General features: G+C 35.3%; 1 protein-coding gene across 2 annotated transcripts in view; it reads right to left on the bottom strand.

The window, feature by feature from the left end:
- SHPRH (SNF2 histone linker PHD RING helicase) overlaps positions 1-19,949 on the bottom strand; it is a gene marked incomplete at its 5' end in the record, with an annotated part of 79,809 nt that extends 59,860 nt beyond the window's left edge. Inside the window, 13 exons of one of the 2 annotated variants that reach the window (XM_079716875.1) lie at positions 464-585; positions 1,738-1,994; positions 2,112-2,275; positions 4,145-4,223; positions 5,045-5,296; positions 6,578-7,237; positions 8,955-9,211; positions 9,833-9,941; positions 11,107-11,257; positions 11,899-11,977; positions 14,514-14,729; positions 16,598-16,727; positions 19,314-19,949. In XM_079716875.1, the coding sequence (XP_079573001.1) occupies positions 464-585; positions 1,738-1,994; positions 2,112-2,275; positions 4,145-4,223; positions 5,045-5,296; positions 6,578-7,237; positions 8,955-9,211; positions 9,833-9,941; positions 11,107-11,257; positions 11,899-11,977; positions 14,514-14,729; positions 16,598-16,727; positions 19,314-19,949 (3,112 nt within the window). Of the gene's footprint in view, positions 1-463; positions 586-1,737; positions 1,995-2,111; positions 2,276-4,144; positions 4,224-5,044; positions 5,297-6,577; positions 7,238-8,954; positions 9,212-9,832; positions 9,942-11,106; positions 11,258-11,898; positions 11,978-14,513; positions 14,730-16,597; positions 16,728-19,313 lie in introns of those variants that run through there. The other variant, XM_079716876.1, reaches the window with a different exon arrangement.
- Positions 19,950-24,428: the final 4,479 nt, after the last annotated feature.

Below are 24,428 nucleotides of genomic sequence, written 5' to 3' on the forward strand. Positions count from 1 at the left end.
TATTATTTTTAGTACCTAGATCATACCCAGCACACAGCAGACATTCTAATATTTGTTGGGAGAATGAATTTATAAACAATATTACTTTGTAAATCAATGATCAATATTCACTTGAATGTGTCAAATTTTAACTTTTAACCATTCTTCTATTTCTAGGCATTTTGGTTGTTTCAGTTGTTCACTACTATAGACTAAAATCCTTAATTTATTGCCAAATCTTTGTTCACATTATAATTTCCCTAAAAAAACTTCTAAAAGTGGAAATGTTTGGTGAAAGCATGTGTAAACTTTGAAGGTTTTTGAAGTGTTCTGTATAACTGCTCTTCATTAAGCTGAACCTATTTAAATTACGATTAGTACCATGTGAAAGTGTCTTTCTTGGGAAACTGTGATTTCTACTATAACTAATCTTCCTCATTAAGTGTTTAGAAGAATCAGAGATAACAAAGCAATCACCTTCTACCTTTAATGATGTGGATGCCTGCTAAGCCATTGAGGGCACAAACTAGCTGCCGATGTGCTTCTTCACATTCAGTTCCACATTTCTTCTGCAGAGATGTCAGCAGTTCCTCCATTGTCATGGTGCTAAAAGAAAAGGGAGATTGTTCAGAACTAGAAAGAATCCTAAGTTACAGTATTATATTACATAAGATCAAGAGTACCAGACTCTTACAGAGTCTTTGTGATCTTCAGTATCTTTCTGTTTATCCCCATTTTCACCATTATCACTTTTAGCTTGATTACTTCTTACTATTCTAGCAAGCATTCTTCTGATCCCATCATTCTTTAACTTTCTCTCATTTCAGTCAATGAAGACCAGAACTAGGAAAATCTTCCTAAAGTACAAAATACACATGATATACTTGGAACAGTATGGGTGTGAGAATGTAACACTGAATCTGCATCTGAGCACTAAACTTAATTAACCTCTAAGAGCCTGACTCTCTTTAATCTGTAAAGAAAATGAATATTCTCCAAGGATCAGATCAAATGCCATTTCCACCAGAAGGCTGTCTAACATTAACTACTTTATATAGAAATTACTGTCATACTCTAATTGTCCATAGCAATTCATATATTCCTCTTGTGAAATACATCATGTTTGCCTTACGTAATAGAGATCTATAATCTTTGTCAGCTCCTTTATTTGTCCATAAACTGCTTAAAGGCAAGGACAAAAGTCAAATTCCTCTTTATGTTTCTTACAGCACCTGAAAGGGTATCTTTTTAATATCAAGTGCTAAAAAAAAGGCCAGTTCTTAAGTCACAGTCTGATGAACAAAAAAGTTTCTGGGACAATAGAGTATTGTGGGCATAAATAACAATGTATTAGAAAGGAATAATCAAAGAATATAGCTAGCACGACTGTAAAGAAAATATTTAGTGGTAATCTAATTCATCTAATTCCCCGATGTGGGAACCAAAAAATATAATGCAAAAAGAACAAAAGCCTTTCATATCTGGGGTACAGCAGAAAACACCCCCCCCCAAAAACGAACAAAACCCTACAACAGTTCTAATTTTAAAGAAATGTTCAAAACCGCGAAAATAATTTTGATGTGATTCTCTTTCACAAATGGGGTTCCATATCAAAGAAAAATCAACACACTGCTAAAAATAGCTGACAAGTCAGTTATAATACCCTGAATGAAACTGTGGGCTAGGAAGCTAATTGCTTAAATATTGTCTATTACTACTGTATTATCAATTGCAGTATAAGAAAATTGGTAATAAAACCTTTTCTGGAGTGGTAAGAACTCCCCACGAACAGCCTGTGGGTGGCAGCAGGCCTGCCTGAGCCTCAGCAATGGATACAGGATGGAGGTGACAGTCCTTCTGTCCAGGCTGCTGAGCTTCAAAGCCCAGTCAGAAATCTTCCTGAGTTTTACTACTGCATCCTGGCAGCACACTTCATGTTGACGGTGATAGAAATGTCTTTCCACTGGAGAAAAGTGGAGCCAGTGGATTTCTTCTGTCTGAGGGGGTATCTGGATCTATACAGAGGAGAAAAAAGAAGATTTCACCTGGAAATTTAACTTTCTACCAAAATTCTGCTTTTCTTCTTTTTTTTTTCCTAATACCCTTAATCAATAAAAACTTATCCTACTGACTTGGTCAATCACATCTTTCTTTGCAGACCTCCACAGTATCTTGGCAATAAAGCTGTAGAGGAGCTGAGGATTCTTCTTGCAGTAAGGACGATAGAGAAGTCGAACCCACCAGTGTTTGACACAGTAAGGTTCAATACCAAGAAAGACCACTAACCCAAAAAGATCTGAAAAGAAAAAAAAAAGCACACTGAGAATACAGACGGTGCCCAACTTACGATGGTTCGACTTACAATTTTTTGACTTTACCATGGTGCAAAAATGAACGTTGTTAATTAATAAATCATCAAATCTGATTTATCTCTATCAGTCTAGCACAGTGGATCTCAACTGAGGTGGAGGTGGAGGGGTGCGATTTTGCCCACTGGAGACATTTGGCCATGTCTGGAGACATTTGTGGGTGTCACAATTGCAAGAATGCTACCAGCATCTGGAGTGTAAAAGCTCAATATCCAAAATGCCCAGAACAGCTCCCCCCAGAAATGAATTATCTGTCCCTAAATGTCAATTGGGCTAAGGTGGAGAAACCCTGGTCTAACACAAAAAGAAAAAAAATGAGACTTCTACTTCCAAATACAACATAGTAAGTCACGTCAGGCTAACATTCCCACTGCAACAACTACAAAAAGAACAGATATATTACAAGAGTCATAGTGTTAAAAATATCAGCGAATCATGGAAGCAAAGATGAAAGATAAACTAAATTTCTAGAAATTTGGGAAAGGCTATTTTTTAAGGTAACTTGGGCATGAGAAAACTTTTGGGGGTGATTATGTTGATTGCGGAAATAAACTCACAGGTAAATACATATGTCAAAAATTTATAAATTTTACATTTTAAATATTTACAGTTTCATTATGTCATTTATACCTCAATAAAGGTGTTTAAAACAATTAATAAAAAATTTGTTGAATGGTGACAAGTGCTCAAAACACCTACCAACATCTTATTCAACCAAAATAAACTAACTACCCGGGGAACTGAGGAATTATTGCTCATATTTTTCAATATTAAAATTAGAAAAAAGTAATTTTGATAGTCATTTTCTTTTTTCTGTACCTTTTCAGCTAACTTTTGAGCTGAATGATGTCTTATAAACACCTAAATATCATAATTGGGCAGTTTCCAATGTAACAGCAGACCACTAAATTTGGCCTTTTAATTAGTCTGATATTATTCTATAAATATGTTTCACAATGTAACTTATTAAAATTACACAGGTATTTATATACCTAAAATCTTCCTAAAAAACTTTTTTCCCCTAAAAATAATCATCAAAAAAAATTGTTTTTCATGTTATTGTAATGGATGTTGATATTTTTATTTTAGCAGAATGATAAGTTATTCTGCTAGAAACAAACAATATATGAAAATCTGAATTTTCAGAATGATAAATTTTGAGGATGAATATTTGCCACAGGACTCCAAGAATATTTATGTTTTATAATTTAACTGCATTTTAATGACAGCTTTTCAGGAAATCTATTATGTAAAACAACATTTACTTAAACTTTTAGTTTTAAATATTTGCAACTTGAACAAAAGTTTTAAAAATGCAGTCTATGTTCTATGGAGAAAGTAAGTTATATGAATGAGATTAATGTAGAAGCATGAGTTATATTGTGTGAGCGGGAGGTCCTTATTTTTATAGACACGGCCAAGTGAAATTAATTCCTTTTTCCTCTCTCTCTGGCTCTTTCATTCTTTCTTTCTTGTCAGGTTCTTCCTGTTTTCTACTCACTATTTGGAATTTTGAGTTCAATTCAGACCTATGCCTACACTGTTCAAGCACACACAGTAACTGCTCAAATTAGGACAATGGGACTGCTCACCATATATCTATTCTCATATATACAAACAAATATCACTTGATTCCATTTAAAAAGGTAAGTGTTTGAAACTGTTAGGAGTCAAATATAAATACATATATAATCACTTAAGTAAGGATTTGAGCAAAAGTTAAACATAAAATACTTCTTGTTCAAAAAAATTAAGCTTTTCAAATATACGCAATATGTGAGAAAACCATACATTACCCTCCAATCCTCTCTGTACTGGAGTGCCACTGATGCACCAGCGGTTAATCCCACTTAAGCGCTGAGCCATTTCTGCAGCCTGATGAGAGAGAAATATGAAATAAAAAAGAAAAGAAAAAAGATACAGGAAAAACTCAAAAGTCAGGAATATGTTTACTTATGAAAATAGCCCATGACAAGCTGTTTCAGGTCAGATGCATCTGCTCTTATCGAACACTTATCACACTCAATATTGAATGTCATATTCAATGGGCTATCTTCTAGTACAGTGGTTCTCATTAGCAGGAGGCTACCATGTATCCTTCCAAAGAGGAAAGGTAGTTCAAGTATGTGTAGAATGAAAATACCCCCTGAATGACTGATACATTCCCTAGACCACCCCATCCTCCAGATGTGAACCACCATGCTAATAGACATGATCTATAAATTCAATTCAGGTTACAGACTGGCCAAAGAAGACAGAATAAAGACATACAACAAAGTCTGAATAAAAATTCTGTCCTCTAAAGTAGTATTTTTCTATTACCATTTGGTCTCTCTGATCAAAAAACTGCCAAAGTTATCAGAGGCTATATGATGAGCCTTCCACATAGCAGAAATGCTTATAAAAGTCCCTAAATACTTTGATCTGCATCCCACAAAAACTTCCATCTTATTCAAATATACATGTGCATTGCATTTACAGCAATGATTCACAGATTACCAAAATAATTCCTAAGGATTATATAGTTCATACACAGAGAAAAGCAAATGTTGAGTGTTTAAAGGCAAACTTTTGGCCAGTGTCAATGCTGTGGGTTAAACTACACTTAAACTATTAAATTTTCTATGGACAGTTTCCTCCAATCCCTCTCCCTTTTCTCTTCCCCAACCCTCAGAAGGTTCTGCAGAAATTCTCACTTTTACAGTAGGACACTCAACCATCTGAGCTTCATCAAGGCAAATCCTCCACCACTCCACAGCTACGAGGGGGCTGGGAATGGCCATATAGCGCTTCTGGTTCCTTAAGCGACGCCCATCCTCACTATTGCTGTGTGGGATATCTACATAGTTTAGTTCTGAACGAAGGACATCATAAGTAATGATTACTATATCCTGTTCTGCCAAAAAATGAGGCTGTAAAAAACCATCTTTCTTCACTCCTTGATATACCTAGGAAATAATCAGCATAGACATAGTTATTGCAGAAAGGCACATCAAAGATACTGAAATAGTCATTTATTTATACACTTACTGAGTCCTTTCTATTTGTTTAGAACCAAACATGCTATAAGATAACATCCTATACCTGTCTAGAGAAAGATGCATTTTAGTGTGTAAGACTAATAACATAAGTAATGTGAATGGAATAGTAAATGTGAAGTAAATGTGAAGGCTCACAGTGGAAAGGCCAATTCTATGGCTAAGAAGGTAAATTCAGAGAGAAATTCAAATTTGCGGTAGATCTTGAAGTATATTTAGGAGTCCTCACAGGTGGAGAAAAAGGGAAAAGGACTTACAGGTAGGTGGGTAGACGGAATAGCTTGTACAAAAGCACAATGGTGTGAAAAGGTAGAACAATAAGAGCTATTATTTACTGAATGCCTTTTATATTTCAGACACCATGCAAAGTTTTATCTCCTACTCTCAACAATAATCCTGTTAGTTGTTATTATTTCTATCCCACACATAAGAAACATGAAGTGACTTGCTCCAAACTGGTAGAGTCAAGATTCAGACCAGGGTTTGCCTACTCTACAGAACAGAGCTCCTCAATGGCAAAGATGGTGTTTTACATATTACTGTATTCTCCATGCCTATCACAGTGGCTGAAATCTAGAAAACATACATAACATTTGTGTGGAAAGAAGAACAAAGAGAGTAAAGAAAACTAACAGTGGTGAACAACAACATTAAATGACCACTTACTATGTGCCAGCACTTTATCAAATCATTTAATCTTCACAAAAAGTCTGTGAGGGGGTACTATTTTAAGAACTTAGCACAATTCCTGGCACATACTAGGTACTCAATAAATATCTGTTGAATGAGTAAATCCTTATTTTACAGATGGGTAACTGAGGCTTCAGAGGAAGATTCTGGAACTAAAAGTTGAAAGATCATACAAGTTCATACTATTACACAATGCTGCCTTTGAATTGCATTTCTCTCGGAGTATAAACGCTTATACAAAGACTTTTTCATTTATATGATCAAGATTTTTTTCAAAAGCTTTCATCTTTCCATCCAAAGTGCTTTAACTTCTGATGTCAGAAAAGAATAAACAGTCTACGGTTCTATTTCTTATTCTCAATTTCCTCTTCAAGTTCTGATTTAATATTATTATCTCATTAAATTTTGGGGATAAAAAACAAAGCGACAAGCATTATAAAAATTATCATGGAGTGAAAATTTACATTTTCCTATCCCTTTAAAGAGTCCAAACTACCTTACCAAGACCCGAAGAGATGATGACCTCACATGTCTATTGATTTCATCCACCCACTGATGACAGATGGAACTAGGGGAGATGATCAGAGTTGCTCTTGTTGATACTGGCTCCATCGCAACAAGGCAGTGGGGGCAGTAGAAAGGTTTAATCTTCAGATTCTTCTCTTCATAATTCACACATTTTGCATGCTGCCACAAGTGGCATTTCAGGCACTGAACACGAGGCTTACGGTCTACCTGGTCAACTTCACCACATATGCACTCAAAGTGATAATCGGAGGAATTATAGGGACCCATGATATTAGAATGTGGCATGTCATGACCAACAGGATTTAGAGATTCAGCTTGGTCCTTTGCTGCATGTTTTTGCTTGACTTCAAAGACACATGTACTTTCAGATGTGGTAACATCAGTAACTGCAGAGTCACCGGTAGCTGGACAGTGATCCTGTGAGTTGAGATTGATGTTAAGCTGACTTTTTTCCTTTTTTGTGGATGGAACAGGCTTTTTCCTCAATTTACTACGATTTCTCCTGGCCTTATAGTAATAATAGTAAGGATCATCATCATCATCAGAAGTGTTTGATGGCAAGTATTCAGAATCTGTGTCCTTGCTCCCTGGTTTTCTGGGTTCTTTCTGAATTTTCCTTGGACTCCCCACAGCCTATGAAAAATATTATTTATTTAATTTATTTCAACAGAGTGACATATCTGACATTAAATGCCCAACTTCATGTGCTTCACATAAAAATCTAGTAGCCAGTCTTTGTTACCCCTTCCCTGAGGAGAATCACTCTTTTTTTTTTTCATCTTTTTTTTTTTTTTTTTTTTTGCATTACGTGGGCTTCTCACTGCTGTGGCCTCTCCCGTTGCAGAGCACAGGCTCTGGACGCGCAGGCCCAGTAGCCATGGCTCACGGGCCCAGCCGCTCCGCGGCATGTGGGATCCTTCCAGACCGGGGCACGAACCCGCGTCCCCTGCATCGGCAGGCGGACTCTCAACCACTGCGCCACCAGGGAAGCCCGGAGAATCACTCTTGATCAGTGGTTTTCAAGTTGCTCTAAGAACTCCCCTCCCTGATTTTCCCTCCAAAAGCAAAAGAAAGCTCTACTGCTGTATCATTAAGATTTGGAGTGAACAAAAATTAGAAAGATAAAGGGAGCTACTAATTTTGGCATCAACTACTTAAAATTTACCATCTGCCTAAATCAACAAAAGACTGGTAGTTTATAATACCTAAATATACAAACTAGGGCAATTATAAAAATACCAAGTATTAAAATATAGCATTTAAACAAAGTGAAAATTAATCTACTAGTTACTGCAATTAGCAAATAAGTTCCTTCTTTCTTTCTGCTTTCTAACTGTGTACCCTCCTGCAATTATTTATTGAATGCCAATTCTGTGCCAGGCATCATGTTAGATGCTGGGGATATATATATGAGGAATATTTAGCTCCTGGTCTCAAAGGGGTCTGTTGGAAAAGACACAACAGTAAAAAATAAAATGACGCTATAGGAATGCATAAGAGGGTTATATAACAGAGAGGGGCTGCGATGGGGAGGTAGGTGCCAGCAATAGCTTCCTAGAAGTGATGTCACAGTCAAGGTTGAACAGAGGAATGAATGACATTAACATGGAATGACTGGCATTAACTGAAGATTTTCTTTTTTGGGTAGCAGAAGGATTATTAAAAGCACAGAAGTTCATTGCAGTCTTCTAACCTAGCTGGGGAGAAACAGGTGGAGACTTCCTGCTCTAGGAAATGAACTTTTTGGTCTGCCATTTATTTCACAGTAGCTAAGCTGGTAACTCTACATTTTGAATTGTTGTCATTAGTCTTTTCTTGATTTATGTTTGCCAATTTGTAACTATTTTCTTAAAAGCAAACTGAATTTATTGGCCACAAAGCAGCAGTTTTATAACAAAATATAAACATTTTATAAGGTGATGACATGGGAAAAATAAAAACTTATATAAAAGATTCATTGTATATAAAGAGCTATGCAAATGTAAGGTATCAATATTTTTATAAAGTATGGAACATGCTTTTTTAACTGCTGACAATAACATGAGGGTAAGAAAAGTTATCTTAAATTATAATATGCTTAACAAACTAATTTTATAATTCACTCAATAAATATTTATTGAGCACCTGACATATGTCATGCACTCTTCTCCAGGCTTAATGGTGACCAAAATAAAGTTGCCACTCTGATGGAACTTATATTCAGGAAGTAGAAAACATACGCCTCAGCCGTAAGCATTTTTCCTAATGTTTGTTTCTTTTATCACCAGATTGTAAGAGCTTCAGACAGGTGGGGTCTGTCAACTTATTCTGTAAAGCATCACATAAAGCTACTTAATAAATGCTCTGTTACCTGCTTTTTTGTTTTATCATGTATATCCTCTTCCTTGTAATTCTTTCCCAGTGTAAAAGTACCAGAAAAACCATGGCCTTTGATCTGTTTCACAAGACCTTCAAAAATTAAACATTTCAGCATCCTTTTCAGAAGACTCCTGTTCCGCTGAACATCATATCTATATATAGAACTGACATACTTGTAGATGGAAAGAATGGAAACTCCTTTTTTTCCATTCATTTCTTTAACAGCTGTCAGGATCATCACACGTGTAGCTAAATGCAAAAGGATATGCTAACTCAGTGAAAACAATTAAAATGAAAAGAAAACTCAGTTAATCTTAATGTGTACTGAGGACCAAGTTAAGAAGAAAATAAATCAAAGATTTATTAAAGATATGTTGTCTGTACATCATCATTTTGAAGAATATGTAATAAAAATTTATCTCAATAATTAATAAATTACTGTAATGGAATAATTTAAGGAAGAATTACATTAATTTGCTAATCTTACAAATCAACTATCATTTAAAACTACATATAAAAAAAAAACTTCTCACAGTTATTTACATAAATGCTACCATCAGCAAGGGAAACATTCATTTGCTAGCAGAATTGAGGTAGCTACTCTTTATCAAAGCCTGATTTAAATTGTAAGCTAAAGAAATTTAAATGTAACAAATTAAGCAAAAAACTGTCTGGACCAAGTCAAACCAAAGAATAAATGTTTATTTTTGTTAAGATAATATGCCTTGTAATTGAACTTTTATGCAAAGTATAAATAACTGTAGAAACAATTATTCATAACAATTACAAGATATCTCTATATAATGATTATAAGAACTAGAACAAAGATCACTGTAAAAAGGTGTTATCTTCAAGAGATTTCATACTTACGGGGGAACTGAACTTTTTCTTTTGGTTCAAATTCCACATTCTGGGTTTTTGTGTTTTTTACATTTCCTCCAGAATAATGTGATGGGATGAAATAATTCACCACTTTTCCCTGATATAAACAACATTAAGTAGTCACACAGTGTTTTGCTTTCAGTATTCTGAGTTGCTTAACAAGACAAACCCTCCTTCTATTAAGGAGATGCAAAAGAGTTATAATAAATTATGACAGAAAGGGCTAAATATGTTATGCACACATATAAACCTTATTTTTTATTTCAGAGTTTACAGCTAGCCATCACTTTTTAAAATTGTACACGTTATCTTAAATTACCTAAATTTTAAGTGTGAAACTTCTGAAATTAACTTTTCAAGCCTTGTTTAAAATAGTAATAACTCACTGAATTTGTAATAATTCTCAAAATAAATTAAAATTAACACAGCTAATGAACAGAAAATATCCAAAGGAAGTTACCGATAGTTAAAACTGAATACTCCAACTCATTTTCTACAAAGGAAATAGACATTCCCTACTCTAACCCTTACTCAAATCCAAAAGGCTAATTTTGCAAACTTTACACTATTAAAAGATCACATAACCACTAAGGTTGTGAGCATGGTGGGCCCTACAGGTAATTACAGTTATGCCTTTAACTAGTGGCCTCATTTCGGCAGGATTAAATAGGCTGATTTCAGATTCCATTATTGAAAAATATGAACTGTGAGCTATATTTGCCTCACTGAAGTTTTTTCTTTTTCTTATAAACTCTAAAATTTGCATTTTTAAACACAATTGTATTTTGGAATAAACACTCAAGAGTTTGTTTCATCTAGCAATCTAATTACTAAGCTGTTTATCCTGTAACAAAGTTCTAATTATTGATATTTGACTCTAAGATTTACATATCTGAGATTTGCAGTTTTTGAAAAATAGCTGTCAAAAATATTTAGCAGTAATACGGAGACTTGAAGTAGTGACAAAACATTTGAGGAAGTAATAAAACTTTCCTAAGGGAATTTCTCTGCCAGCTAGAAGGAAGCTTGGTAAGTGACAGCATGTCGCCTTCCTAGTTGGTCAATATCACTTTGAAAAACCCCTCCAGGTCACGAACATCCCATTTTCTGTGCCTACTTGAAGTTAACTAACAACTAATATAAATCATTAGTTGCAGAGTAAACTGAAAGTGTTGACTTAAGTGCCAAGCAAATGTTCGATATATGATGCTTTTGGAGAACATATGTCCCCACTTTCCCAAGCCCTGTAGTACTCCTACTACCTCAGGAAGAGTGAGAGCATCTTGTTTGACATCTTGTCGAGTATGTGTCAGAATCAGAGCCAAAACCTCTACTGTCTTTCCGAGACCCATCTCATCTGCTAAGATTCCACCAAGCAACTGTGGCCCAGCATTTGGGTACTCACGGATGATGCTAAGGAAAAAACAAGAAAAACACATCATAGGAATGAAAGTAAAAATTACACTGTTCCTAAAGAGAACTGGGAGAAATGCATAGAGGCTAAGCTTTTAAAAATTGTATTTTAGGTTGCAACAATTATAATCCCTAGATCATGAATATAAGAACTGTGATCAAAAAACTGCCTGAGCTGACAACTAAAGTCTGCAGAAACAGAATTGGTACTGTCATCATTTTTCTCTTCTATAAATAAAAGGAAGCATGTCTGCCTTCTTTCTGTGACCTTTATGAATCTGTGAATAAAAAAATAAGAATGGCAATAACTACTGATTCACTAGTCATATTTAATGATTCCTAAAACTCTTTGGTAATAGAAATTAACAAATTTAATGAACTGGCCCATAATAAGATGACATTTTTACCTAGAATTATAATCTCTTTAAATATCAATAACTATGCATCTTATTATACTGCATTTATCTACTGAAAAATTACAAGTGCTATTAATTCTATGTCTATCTATAAAAATGTCTAATGAGACCTGGACTTAGTATTCCTTCTTGAGGTGCTGCTGAGGCTGAAGACTTATGCTACCAATCTCATACAGTTTTTGTAATATTCATTTTTACTATCAAGTACATAAAGTTTTGCCTTACCAGCCTGTATATGGATTGTAGTAGAGTTTCAAACCCTCAGATGTAACAATTTCTCGCCATAGGAAGTGCAGGGCGTTTTCTAAAGAAAAATATAATCATAAGAACAAGTTTCTGTTTGTTTTCCTTTCTGCCAGATAATCACATTAAAATAAAAGTGAGTTAACAGTCAGGACACCCTGGAAAGGCACATACACATGGGAAAAAGGCTAGGACTCCTCTCATTCTTTTCTTCAGATATTATTCTTTAGCTTCCTTTGCTTTGGGCACCAATATGTTCCATATAAACAGGTGATAAGACAGAAAAAGTATAGCAAATTATAGAGGATTAACAGGAAAAGAAAACTAATACATATAACCAAGTCTTACCCAATAAAGAAAAGTAGCTTATCTTTTATAAATCCTTCAAAAAGTTACCTGATGTCTTTAAATAACTCAACAGATATATGATACTGGACTAATACATTAACATAAATCAGACCTAACCTTTTATATGGGTCTGAGTGGGAGGAAAGGCTTAACTGAGGAAATAATATCTAAAACTATAACACTGAAGTACTGAGTTTATTTCAGCCAGAATCGTCCACTAACCCTTCCCTTAATATTTTAAGTTGTTCAAACCAACTGCTAAGTAGGAAGTATGTCTCTCCTCACCAGTGAAATGGTAAGTCATTTTTTGTTACTTTCTTTAGGGATTAATAGATGAAGTAGGAATACAGACACATAGGTTTTATAAAATGAAAAAACTTAAAAGATAAGAAGCTTTAATTTATGGGAACCAAGGGAACAGAAAAACTACTAAATGACACATGGGGTTTAACCAACAAAATCCAGCCTGTGGACAAAAAACAGTGAATCACTGACACATGCAGCACGGATGAACCTCAAAAACATTATGTTGAAAGAGGCCAACTCCCTCCACCCGAGTGTACACATTTTATCATTCCGTTTGTTTCAAAAACAGGGAAAACTAATTTACGGTGACAGTGGTTGCCTCCCGAAGGGGTTGAAGTAGGAGAACTGACTGGGCAATTATGGAACTTGCTGGGGTGATGGAAATACTTTATGTCAGCCTGGTATGATAGAAATATTAAAAGAAACAGGTAAAATTAATCTTAATAGTTGTTTTCATTTAGCCCAATATAATCAAAATATTATCATTTCAATATGCAATCAATATAAAAATTAGTAGTGAGATATTTCACATTCTTTTTTTGGTACTATGTGAAATCTAGTATATATTTTAAACCTACGGCACATAATTTGGACAACCACATTTCAAGTCTCAAGAGGCATGTGTGGCCAGTGGTTACTTTTGAAAAAGTCTGGTTCTATGTCTTAACTGAGTTCCTGGTTTCACAGATGCATAGATTCATCAAAACTTATCAAACTGTGCCCTTAAGGTCTGTGCATTTTACTGCATGTAAGTTACACCTTAATCAAATTCCTTAGTGGAAAAAAATTATTTCATTTTGGAGAAAAAATAATCCAGTCTGTGGTAAACTCTACAGAGCCAACCATTTCTTAAACAAATATAAGAAAAAAAAATACAAGAGAGAGGAGATAAAACCTATGGACTAAAAGAAACTTAAGAGACAGCAACTAATTCCAATATATGGATGTTATTTGGTTTCAGATTTGAACAAACTATAAGAGGGAGAAATAGAGAAAAAGGAGGGAAGGAAGGGAGAGAGATTTGGTGATATTAAGGAATTATTGGGTTTTAAAATGCATTGTACATATGTTTATATCTGTTTAAAACATCCTTTATCTTTTAATGAAATAAACTGAAATATTAACATAAGACATGATACAATATGTGGGATTATTATTTCAAAATAATTCAAAATATTGGGGGAGGAGAAGGAAGAAGAAATAATGTTGGCTATGAACTGATATTTCCAAAATAAAAAGTTAAAAAAAATAAAATTTGTTGGATAAAAAAGTGGGAGAAATAAGAGCTATTCATCACTGATTAAAATAAATCTATACAGGAAGAGTGAGAAATAGTTAACACTTTACTTCCTAGAGTCATGTAAAAATCTCATCTTGTGCCCATGCCTTTAAAGACAATGATAAAGAAGTGGCACATATGACTCCCATAAATCTACTACTTTTATGAAAACACTTACTAGATGGCGTTTCACTTTATTATTTATGTTGTGGAGTAAAGAAAATAAATGCAAACCTAGGAAAATTAGATTAGTCACACATAAGTCTCCCACTTCTGTAAATTTGCTTTCTGTCCCTAACATTCATGATTAAATTGTAAAGTCTTTTACATATATTAGGAAGAGTCCATCTGATCAGGTTACAAAAGCAATTCTTAGGAAAGGCATGTAAAAAATGTCTTGGTTTTTAAAAATTCCAATCAAGGCAGCCTTTACTTTGGCTGGAAAAATCAGTTTGAACTTTTATGGATGAGGGAACTCATAAATGAATTTCTCTAGATTTCAGTTTTGAAAGATTTCTTAGAAAATAATTTTGTTCATAGTAACACCCATTCTATCCTATGTTTTCAATATGATTTGTTTACTGATCAATTTCCCCCTACCCTCTCTCTCTCATATAATCCCTCTGATCAATTTGCCTTTCTTTAAGCATCTTATACTTGCCACTAGCAGGGGTGCTTTTGAAATGCTCTTGTTGTAGCATCCAATTGACAGCCTCTCTTTGGTATGGTCTCAACACAGGAGTCAGTGCAGGATGCTGGACATCCACTTGGATGGACGGAGTTTCTTGTTGATGTGTTTTCTTCACAAAATGATAGAGCTCATCAATGTCCTGTCCCTCTGGCTCACTCTCTGAATCTTCCTCATCCTCTTCCAACACATCTGTATATCCAAGAACAAATGTACTCAAAACAACCCCATCCACATTTATAACTATAAGCAATTCTTAATTCAAGAACATACCATGCATTCTTCCATTTCTGGGGCCTTGCTTAGTATGTTTTTTGACTGATCAAAAATTTACCCATCCATCCTTCAAGAAAATTCAACTGATACTTTTTCCATGACATTTTCTTTTGTTTTCCCTGGTCAGAATTAATACTCTCCTCTGTGTTCATGCAATACTCTTATACTTTGGATATAGTAATATATTGCAATCTGTCTGGTAATACAATCATTTGTGTGTATTCATCCCTTCCCCACTGAACTGTAATGCTCTTTGACAGCAAAGGCTGTCTTTTGTTTTTATAGTTACTCAGAGCAGCTAGCACATGCCTTGTGCATTGTAGATGTTTAATAAACATCTGAGGAACTGAATGTGATTATCTTTTGCAGTTTGTAAAAGGATAATTTATTTCACTTTTACATCTTAACATAAAAAAAATCCAAACGCAGACAATTTTTCTATGTCTAATAAGACAAGGATTCCCATTCTATTTCTTATGCTAAAAAGGATAGGTATTTGGTAGCAGCACCAGCAGCCAATTAGGAGATTAAGGGCTTAAGCCATCAATACAAATTCGTAAGAATTTCAGACTCATTTGTTGGGCACAATTGCCCTGTGGAAGAAGATTCATGTCTACAACATGAAAAAAAAAATTCAAACTCTTGAACAAATTTAAAAACCCCATTAACTAAAGCTAATGATTTATTACTGAAAGGTTTCAAATAGGCCTACACACATTTATAGAACAGGCCTCATATGCTCTAAAATAAAAACTGTACTATAAAATACATAATTTACTATTTTCAATAAAAATTATGTCATATTAAGATTTTCAAAAGTTTACAGTTAATGTGTAGTTATATGCTTGGTTATTTCAGACTGTTAGTATAGGTTTATACTCTAGTATTAATAACTAAACTTGAAGTTTTCCTTTAAAATCCTTTAAGTTTTCCTTTGAAAAGTTCAAATTTTATTATTTTTAGAAGGCAGAATAATGGAATTCTTATCATAACTTTAAAAATTCTAGGTGTACTTAAAAGCATTCCTTCCAATTTTAAAACCAGTGATTTTCCTCCTTTTAAGTCTTTAACATGCAAAATGATTTACTATTATTAGTTATTATGAAGCTTTGCAAAAATATACTGCAGAAACAATTCAATAACCAAGTTCAGAAACTGATTTCCCAAATATTCCAGTATAAAAATGTTCTATAATTTGCACCTGAAATAAGGCTGACCCACCATGAGCAGGACTTGGAGAATTTGAGCCGTTTTTTCCAGTAGTGTTGATGGGCTGCATCAAGCCATCCACACTCTCCCTTGGGAACCAATGGCAGACAACTCTGAAACTGCAGTCCTGACCAAGGATACAACATCTTGCCAAGAAACAGTAGCAAAGTTAACTGGTCTTTATGGGAAGCAGGCTCTTGAGATTATTTGTCAGACTGCAAAGGAGAGGTGGAATAAAGGCCAACCAAGAATCTCTGGCCATGACAAAATAAAAAAGCACAGGAATAATGCAAAAATTCCAATCAGCTCAGATCCCTTTAAATTCTGCCTATTGACTCCATAAACATTTCTTGAGTAATTACTATAAGCTAAGCACATTATTAAGCAAATAAAGACAAAAATTATAGAAGTAGGGGTATTTCGGATAAGTATAATTTTGTCATATAGGAATTTTATGAAGGTTTAATTTTTACTACAGTTTTCGTAGCTGTTTTTCTGGTTGTTATGTATAGGATTTGGGGGAAAACCCACAGCTCTTCAGTAGTAGCAATTTTAAAGTTTACTTTAAATATTACCTGGAATAATAAAATTGTATAACTTTTCCATCACTCTCTTCATGAGTTGATTGAACCTTTTCATTCTTGAGTTTGCGTCACTCAGAAAATCTAGTTTTGCTAGGCCACCTTCCAAAAGATAAATTCCAACCTACACAGAATTAATCAACATAAAAATAGTTTTGATTGTACTATACCATTTTTGAGGATATAAGAAAAACATTTAACATCATCATTTTTAAAGGTATTCACAGTATTTACCCCACAAGCACTAAATATATACCTACCAAATCTCCCTTAGATGTTTTCACTTTCAATAACAAATTCATTCTACAAATGTAGTACCTACTATGTGTGATGCACCATTTAAGTAGCTAGAAAAAAAATATGTCCTTAACTGGAACTGAACCTGGGAGACTGTGATGAGAACACCAATTCTACCAACCAAGTCAATGATTTCCCAACTGGATGATCATCAGAATAATCAATGAAGCTGGTTAAAAATGCAGATTCCCCCAGAAGATTCTGATGCACATGACAGGATTCTTAAGCACGGTTAGGTTTTGGAATCCCTATTACTAGATCAAACACTAAAATGTATAGGAAAACAGACCTTGATTAAGGTTATGTAGCTTGAGTCTAGTGAAACAATGTAGTATGAAGTTTTGTAGTCAAAATACTTGAATTTTAATACTGGCATTGATATTTAAGAGCTAAATAAACAAACAAAATTATTGATTTATTCTGACCCAAATGGAGAGAAGCCTATATGAGATAGCCCACTTAGTACAACTTTAAAACTTCCTAATGGTAGATAATCAATAAACACAGTTTCCTTCATTTTCCTGTATTATCCTGAGCTTGATTCCCTAATCACTGAGATTCTCATATTTTTTCACTAAAGAACAAGAATCAACCAGCATTATACAGGAATAAGTGGCAAAGATTATTTTTCACTACTTATATTCTGCTTTGTACCTAGAGATGGCTTGCTAGAGCAGCAATAAGTGTTTAAAAGTTTATAAAAATTGGGATTAGGGAAGACAGAACAGATCAAGATTTGGTGTCGGGGTGGGAGAAGTAGACAGAATACAGGCATACAATCCATGAATTCTTACATACTTGTTATCCCTGAGCCACAATTTTTGGCACTCACTATCAGCAAAGGGAGGGAATGCTTGGTTGTATAGGTAGACTGTTCAGGGAAGAATTAATTACAATCCAATGCTTCTAAATTTTCTCCGTGCCTTCTGTCAATTCTGAAACTATAAATGGGGCTATCAATATAATTGTTTTTTAATGTGAGAAATGTATAACACAGTTTTCAACTGAACAGAGGTGAATTTAACATTTTAGAATTTCTTTTCAAGTTCTAGCATGAAGGCATATAAACCTGCTTCATAGTTTACAAAGTACATTTACTTACATTACCTCGCCCGAGTCTCAACACAACTGTATGAGGTAAAAAGAATGAGTGCTATTTACATTTCGTACAAAAAGAAGCTGAAATTAAGGCCTTTAAATGATTCACAAAAAGTTACTTGGCTAGTGAATAGCAGAGCCTGAAATGAATGGTAAATTTATTCATTCATTTACTGAAAATCTGTTTAGTACATGGTATTTTACTGGGCTGTGAAGATAAAAAACTTCATAGTCTAGTGAGGGGGAAAGATATAAAATGTAAGTACACTACAGGTGACTAAGGCAAAAATAAGCATGCGTGTTAGATATTATGGGGGAGGAGCATGTAACACCATCCATGGAGTTTAAGAAAGGATCTCCTCAGGTGAAGTAAACTCTGAGCTGAACACTAAGCGATGACCAGGAGTTAGGAGGGATGAGGAAGGAACAACCCGGGCAGAGGGAAGTGTGAGAGCAAAAGCAGAGATGCAAAAAGACAGCAGGGTATCTGCAAGAAACAAAGTACTTTGCACTTTCTGGGACAAACTAAAAAGCAGAGTGATTAAGAGTTGAGGCTGGGGCTTCCCTGGTGGCGCAGTGGTTGAGAGTCCGCCTGCCGATGCAGGGGACACAGGTTCGTGCCCCGGTCCGGGAGGATCCCACATGCCGCGGAGCGGCTGGGCCCCTGAGCCATGGCCGCTAAGCCTGCGCGTCCGGAGCCTGTGCTCCGCTCCGCAACGGGAGAGGCCACAACAGTGAGAGGCCCGCGTACCGCAAAAAAACCCCCCAAAACCAAAAAACAGAAAAAAACCCATGGATGCCAAACCATAAAGGTAAAAAACACAAACAAACCACACACACACACACACCAAAAGAAAAAAAAAAAAAAAGAGTTGAGGCTGGAGAAGGAGACAAAGGCCTATCCAAGGAGAGACTTATATGCCAGATTATCATTAATTCTAGAGGCAGTAAATAGACTAGAATTCCATTTGCATTCATATCATACCAGCCCAGAGACAAAAGATATTGAAGGAGTTGAAAAAGCAATAATTAAAGGATTGCTACAGGAAGAGAAAGAGATAACGAGGACCAAAACAAGTCACTGAGAGTAGAACTGGAAAGGGCGAATCAGGAAGATGCTGAAAAAAGAACAGCCTGAAAATGATTAGCTATAATATACATTTTTTATAGTTACTGAATGTCCCAAATAAAGTGTACTCTGACACTTAATAATGAGAGGCTTATTGCTGGCTTTCCAGACCTTCCTTCTAAGTTAATTTCAAAATGGGCTGTCTGATGCCGAAGAACCTTAAAAGACACTACAGAAATTGCTTACCTTGATAATGCGATTTCCTTCTGGTTTTTGGTAAAGTTTTATTCTTTTCTTCTTTTGCAGCCAGCCCAAATCTTCTAACATTTCACCACTGAAGGATGATTCCACTTGAATACCTTTGTCACAAATACTGATTGGCTCGTTGAGTCCTCTTTCTTTTTTCTCTATATCTTCGCATTCTGAATGAACATAGACCACAAACTGATAGCTCGACTCTGAACTCATCAGTGTAAAACTCCTTTCAGAAAAATTTTCAATTAAACTCTGTTCAGGAAGAAGCTGAAGAGTTAATTCCCCTAGAAATGCTTTCCAAGAATTATCAAAGTGACAGGGAGAAATCACAATATTCAGCTTTAGAGACAAAGGGGAAAAAATGCCACCAGTCTCTTCTTCAACTGATTTTGAGACGCTCACCACTTCTGAACACCTCTTCGTATCTTTGTGAGACACTTCTTCCTTTAGACTATCATCTAGGATGATGCAGTGAGCAGAAGAGGAGTCCAAACCTGGGCAGGACTGCTCGTCATCACTTAAGGTGAGAGGTTCATTCCTTCTGTCCTCATGCATATTCCAACGAAGCTGCTGTTGCTTTTCCTCATCTACCCTCACTGGAGGAGCACGTTTCCGTCGGCTGCTCATTTTCAAGTTATCTTGGTAAATATGAATTCTAGAAGACAAATGCAACAGTAGGCATTCCAAGAGAGGATTTTAGTATTTAAATACTCCCAGATGAGAAATTCAGCAGAGAAAAATAATCCCATACATAACATGAAATCTTCAGAGACACACAAAGTAATGGATAATTTTTTAAATAAATACAGCTTTGGAACACATTGACTATAATCTCATGTATCATATAAATTCTAATGGTCTTATTGGTCTTTTACAGATAAATTTAATATAGATAATTTGTTGTTTAAAATAAAATAAAATCTAAAAATACATTTAATGAGCAGCATGATAGTAAGGTAAATCTCTCAGATATCCTGGAAATGCTTATTTGAAAACTTTTAGTAACATTCAGATTCGTATCATCACCACAGAATTTCAATTTTGTTTTATAATCCCAAAGAGTTAACAAAACTTCACTTGACTCTTCCATAACTTAAAAATCCCTAAAATATATATCTTCTTTTTCAAAAGAGGAAGATGAAAATATATAAATGTATTTCTTTTTGTGCAACAGCATATAAAAAGAATAAGAGGGATAGCTGGGCAAGAAATAAGGTGGTGATGGCAACCAGGGGAAATAAGGCAGAGACAATAAAAGAAGATAATTTTAAAATATAGGGAAAAAAGAAAAGAAAGCTTTGTCAACTCAAAAGGGGAAACTGGGCTAAAAGCAGCCTATATAAGGTAGGCCCTAAACTACGTTTCCCAAAATAATAGCCAATTCCTATACATAGCATAAAACAACTCAGAGAAGTTAAATCACAAAGTCATAATGATGGTTGGTGCCTATTCCAATTTATTCCAACCATGTAGCTGGGGAAAAAAAAAAAAGGATGTATAAACAAAATTTGTCTTCAAGTGCAGTTTAAGAAATATTCTCAGAAATGGGAACCCTCTTGCACTGTTAGTGGGAATGTAAATTGATACAGCCACTATGGAGAACAGTATGGAGGTCCCTTAAAAAACTAAAAATAGAACTACCATAAAACCTAGCAATCCCACTACTGGGCATATAACCTGAGAAAACCATAATTCAAAAAGAGTCATGTACCACAATGTTCACTGCAGCTCTATTTACAATAGCTAGGACATGGAAGCAACCTAAGTGTCCATCAACAGATGAATGGATGAAGAAGATGTGGCACATATATACAATGGAATATTGCTCAGCCATAAAAAGAAACTGAGTTATTTGTAGTGAGGTGGATGGACCTAGAGTCTGTCATACAGAGTGAAGTTAAGTCAGAAAGAGAAAAACAAATACCGTATGCTAACATATATATGGAATTAAAAAAATGGTTCTGAAGAACCTAGGGGCAGGACAGGAATAAAGACGCAGACATAGAGAATGGACTTGAGGATATGGGGAGGGGGAAGGGTAAGCTGGGACGAAGTGAGAGTATCATGGACATATATACACTGCCAAATGTAAAACAGATAGCTAGTGGAAAGCAGCCGCATAGTACAGGGAGATCAGCTCGGTGCTTTGTGACCACCTAGAGGGGTGGGATAGGGAGGGTGGGAGGGAGGGAGATGCAAGAGGGAGGACATATGGGGATATATGTATATGTACAGCTGATTTACTTTGTTATAAAGCAGAAACTAACACACCATTGTAAAGCAATTATTCTCCAATAAAGATGTTAAAAATATATATATAACATATATAGAAAAACAAAGAAAAGAAATATTCTCAGTAATTCCATTTTTAAATAAAATCCAGTCAGGTATTCGCCGAGTCCCCAGTAAGTATTCAACACCGTGCTGTATTTGAGGAGAGGATATAAAAGAAGTATAGATCAAGCCATGGTCTTTAATTCAATACAGACGATAAGCTGTGTTTTGGTTTCTTGACGACAAACTGAGCACACAGAGCAGTCTACATCCCTCTACCTCCACTAACTCCCCATCCTTAATTACTCTGCTCCAAATCTAGCCCTGTTTAAGGTAATACAAAACAAGGGGAAATCTCGGCTGACCAGGAGCTCTGAGGTCTTCCTAAAGGATGACACAGAGGGAATCAGACTGGAAAGCTGAGTGACAGCGTGAATGTATTAGCACAAAAGATGGGAGCATCATCAAGCGGGCTGCCATGCTCAGTGGTGGGGGACCTGGTAGTGGAACCCAAAGTGAGTCCAGGGCTACAGTACAGATAATAGTGGAACAATAAAGTGGAAACCCACAGGCCCTTACCTGCCCTATTTCTCCCAAAGGCAAGGTAGCTGTGATGGGGGTATCTATTTTCTGGTGAGAGCGGTGCCTAAACCGGAAAGATGTCCTTTGCCACTGACTAAAGAAAAAAAGGCAGATGACAATGGACTCTGCCTATATGGAGGTCTCACCAATCTCCCATCCTCACTGAATACAACAGAAAACAAGTCTTACATCTGCTTCTGAGCCTCCCCTTAAGCAAACTGTATAAGCAGAGACAATGAAAGGTAAAGCGGGGAATCTGAACCTCAAAGATGAGTTCACAGTCAACAAACATGAAGGGATCTCCAACAGGAGTATAAATGAACAAAGAAACTTTCACCCAAACAGACGGAGCAATCTGAATAAGAACTTTATAAAACAGTCAACATCATTACATCCTCAGGGAGATAACATATTGTTTTCATGAAACAGAATCAGAAAGTCATAACACAAAAAGGTGGTTATTAAAAAAACTGACTGGCAATTTTAGGAAAGCAAATTATATTACTGGATGTTTTCGATCTGCAGTTGGCTGAATCTGTGGATGCAGAATCTGCAGACATGGAGGGCTGACTGTATCTTTAAAGAAATGAAGGTGAAAAAAATGACAAAAGCCAAGAGAATTCACTTGCAGACCCACATTTACAAGAAATGTTAAAGGAAGTCCTCACAAAGGAAAATGATATTAGATGGAAATCTGGACCTACACAATGGAATAAAAAGCATTGTGAATGAAAAATATGTGCATAAATATGTCTCTTTCTCTTGTTTTCACAGTTCTTTGAAAGATAACTTAAAAATTTTTTTATTCTGAAAATTGTCAAGTCTACATAAAAAGAGAGAAAAGAGCCTAGTAGTATAATCATAGAGATATACATACTATGTACTATGTTTATGGACTGAAAGAATCAAGATGCCCAAATGTCAATTCCTCAATATTGATCTACAGAGTCAAAGTAATCCCATTCGAAATCCCAACAGGCCTTTTTTTTTTTTTTTTTGTAGAAACTGACAAGCTGATTCCCAAGAACTAGAAGAGTCAAAATAATTTTGAAAAAGAAGAGGAAAGTTGAAAGATTTAACAATGACTCCAGGACTTACACTGACAGTAGTCAAAACAGTGTGGTAATGATATAAAGATAGACATATAGACCAATGGAACAAAATAAAGTGTCCTGTAATAGACCCACATGGCATGGTCAATTGATTTTTGAAAGAAATTCAAAGGCAATTAGTGCGGAAAGAATATCCCTTTTAATAGATATCTCGGGCTTCCCTGGTGGCGCAGTGGTTGAGAGTCTGCCTGCTGATGCAGGGGACACGGGTTCGTGCCCCGGTCTGGGAAGATCCCACATGCCGCGGAGCGTCTGGGCCCGTGAGCCATGGCCGCTGAGCCTGCGCGTCCGGAGCCTGTGCTCCGCAACGGGAGAGGCCACAACAGTGAGAGGCCCGTGTACCACAAAAAAAAAAAATAGATATCTCTATGCAAAAAAAAAAAAAGAACCTTGATTTTTACCTCCCCACATACATAAAAACTAACTTGAAATGGATCATAAACTGAAATATGAAAGCTAAAACTGTAAGGCTTCCAGAAGAAAACTGAAGAGAAAATCTAAGTGACAGTGGATTAGGCCAAAAAAAAAAAAAAAAAAAATTTAAATAGGACACAAGAAGCAGAGACTATAAGAAAATGATAAATTAGGCTTTAATGAAATTAAATACTTTGGCTCTTCAAAAGATATTGTTATGAAAATGACAGGGGAAGCTGCGGATGGGAAACAATATTAGTAAAACAAATACCTGATGAAAGATTTCTATGTGGAATTTATAAACAACTTGCAAATCAATAGTAAGAAAAACAACCTTATTAAAAAAATGGACATAAATTTTGAACAGTCTTTTCACCAAAGAGGATCTATACATTGCAAATACTGTAACCACATGAAAATATCTTCACCATCATCAGTTATTAAGGCATTTCAAATTCAACCCATAAACCACAATGAGAAACTACATATCCAGTAGAATGATTAAAATTTAAAAGACTGAGGATGTAGAAGAACTAGAACTGAACTCTCCAGCATTTCAACAGGAAAAGTCTGTCAATTTCTTACAAAATTGAATATATATTTTCTACACAGCCTATTAATCCCACTCATAGGCGTTTACCTAAGAGAAATAAAAACACAGAATCATAAAAAAGACTTAAATTTGAATTTGTTAATAGCAGTTTTATTAATAAAAGCCTACAAC

The sequence above is a fragment of the Hyperoodon ampullatus genome, assembly GCF_949752795.1.
Source record: "Hyperoodon ampullatus genome assembly, chromosome: 12".
NCBI lineage: Eukaryota > Metazoa > Chordata > Mammalia > Artiodactyla > Ziphiidae > Hyperoodon > Hyperoodon ampullatus.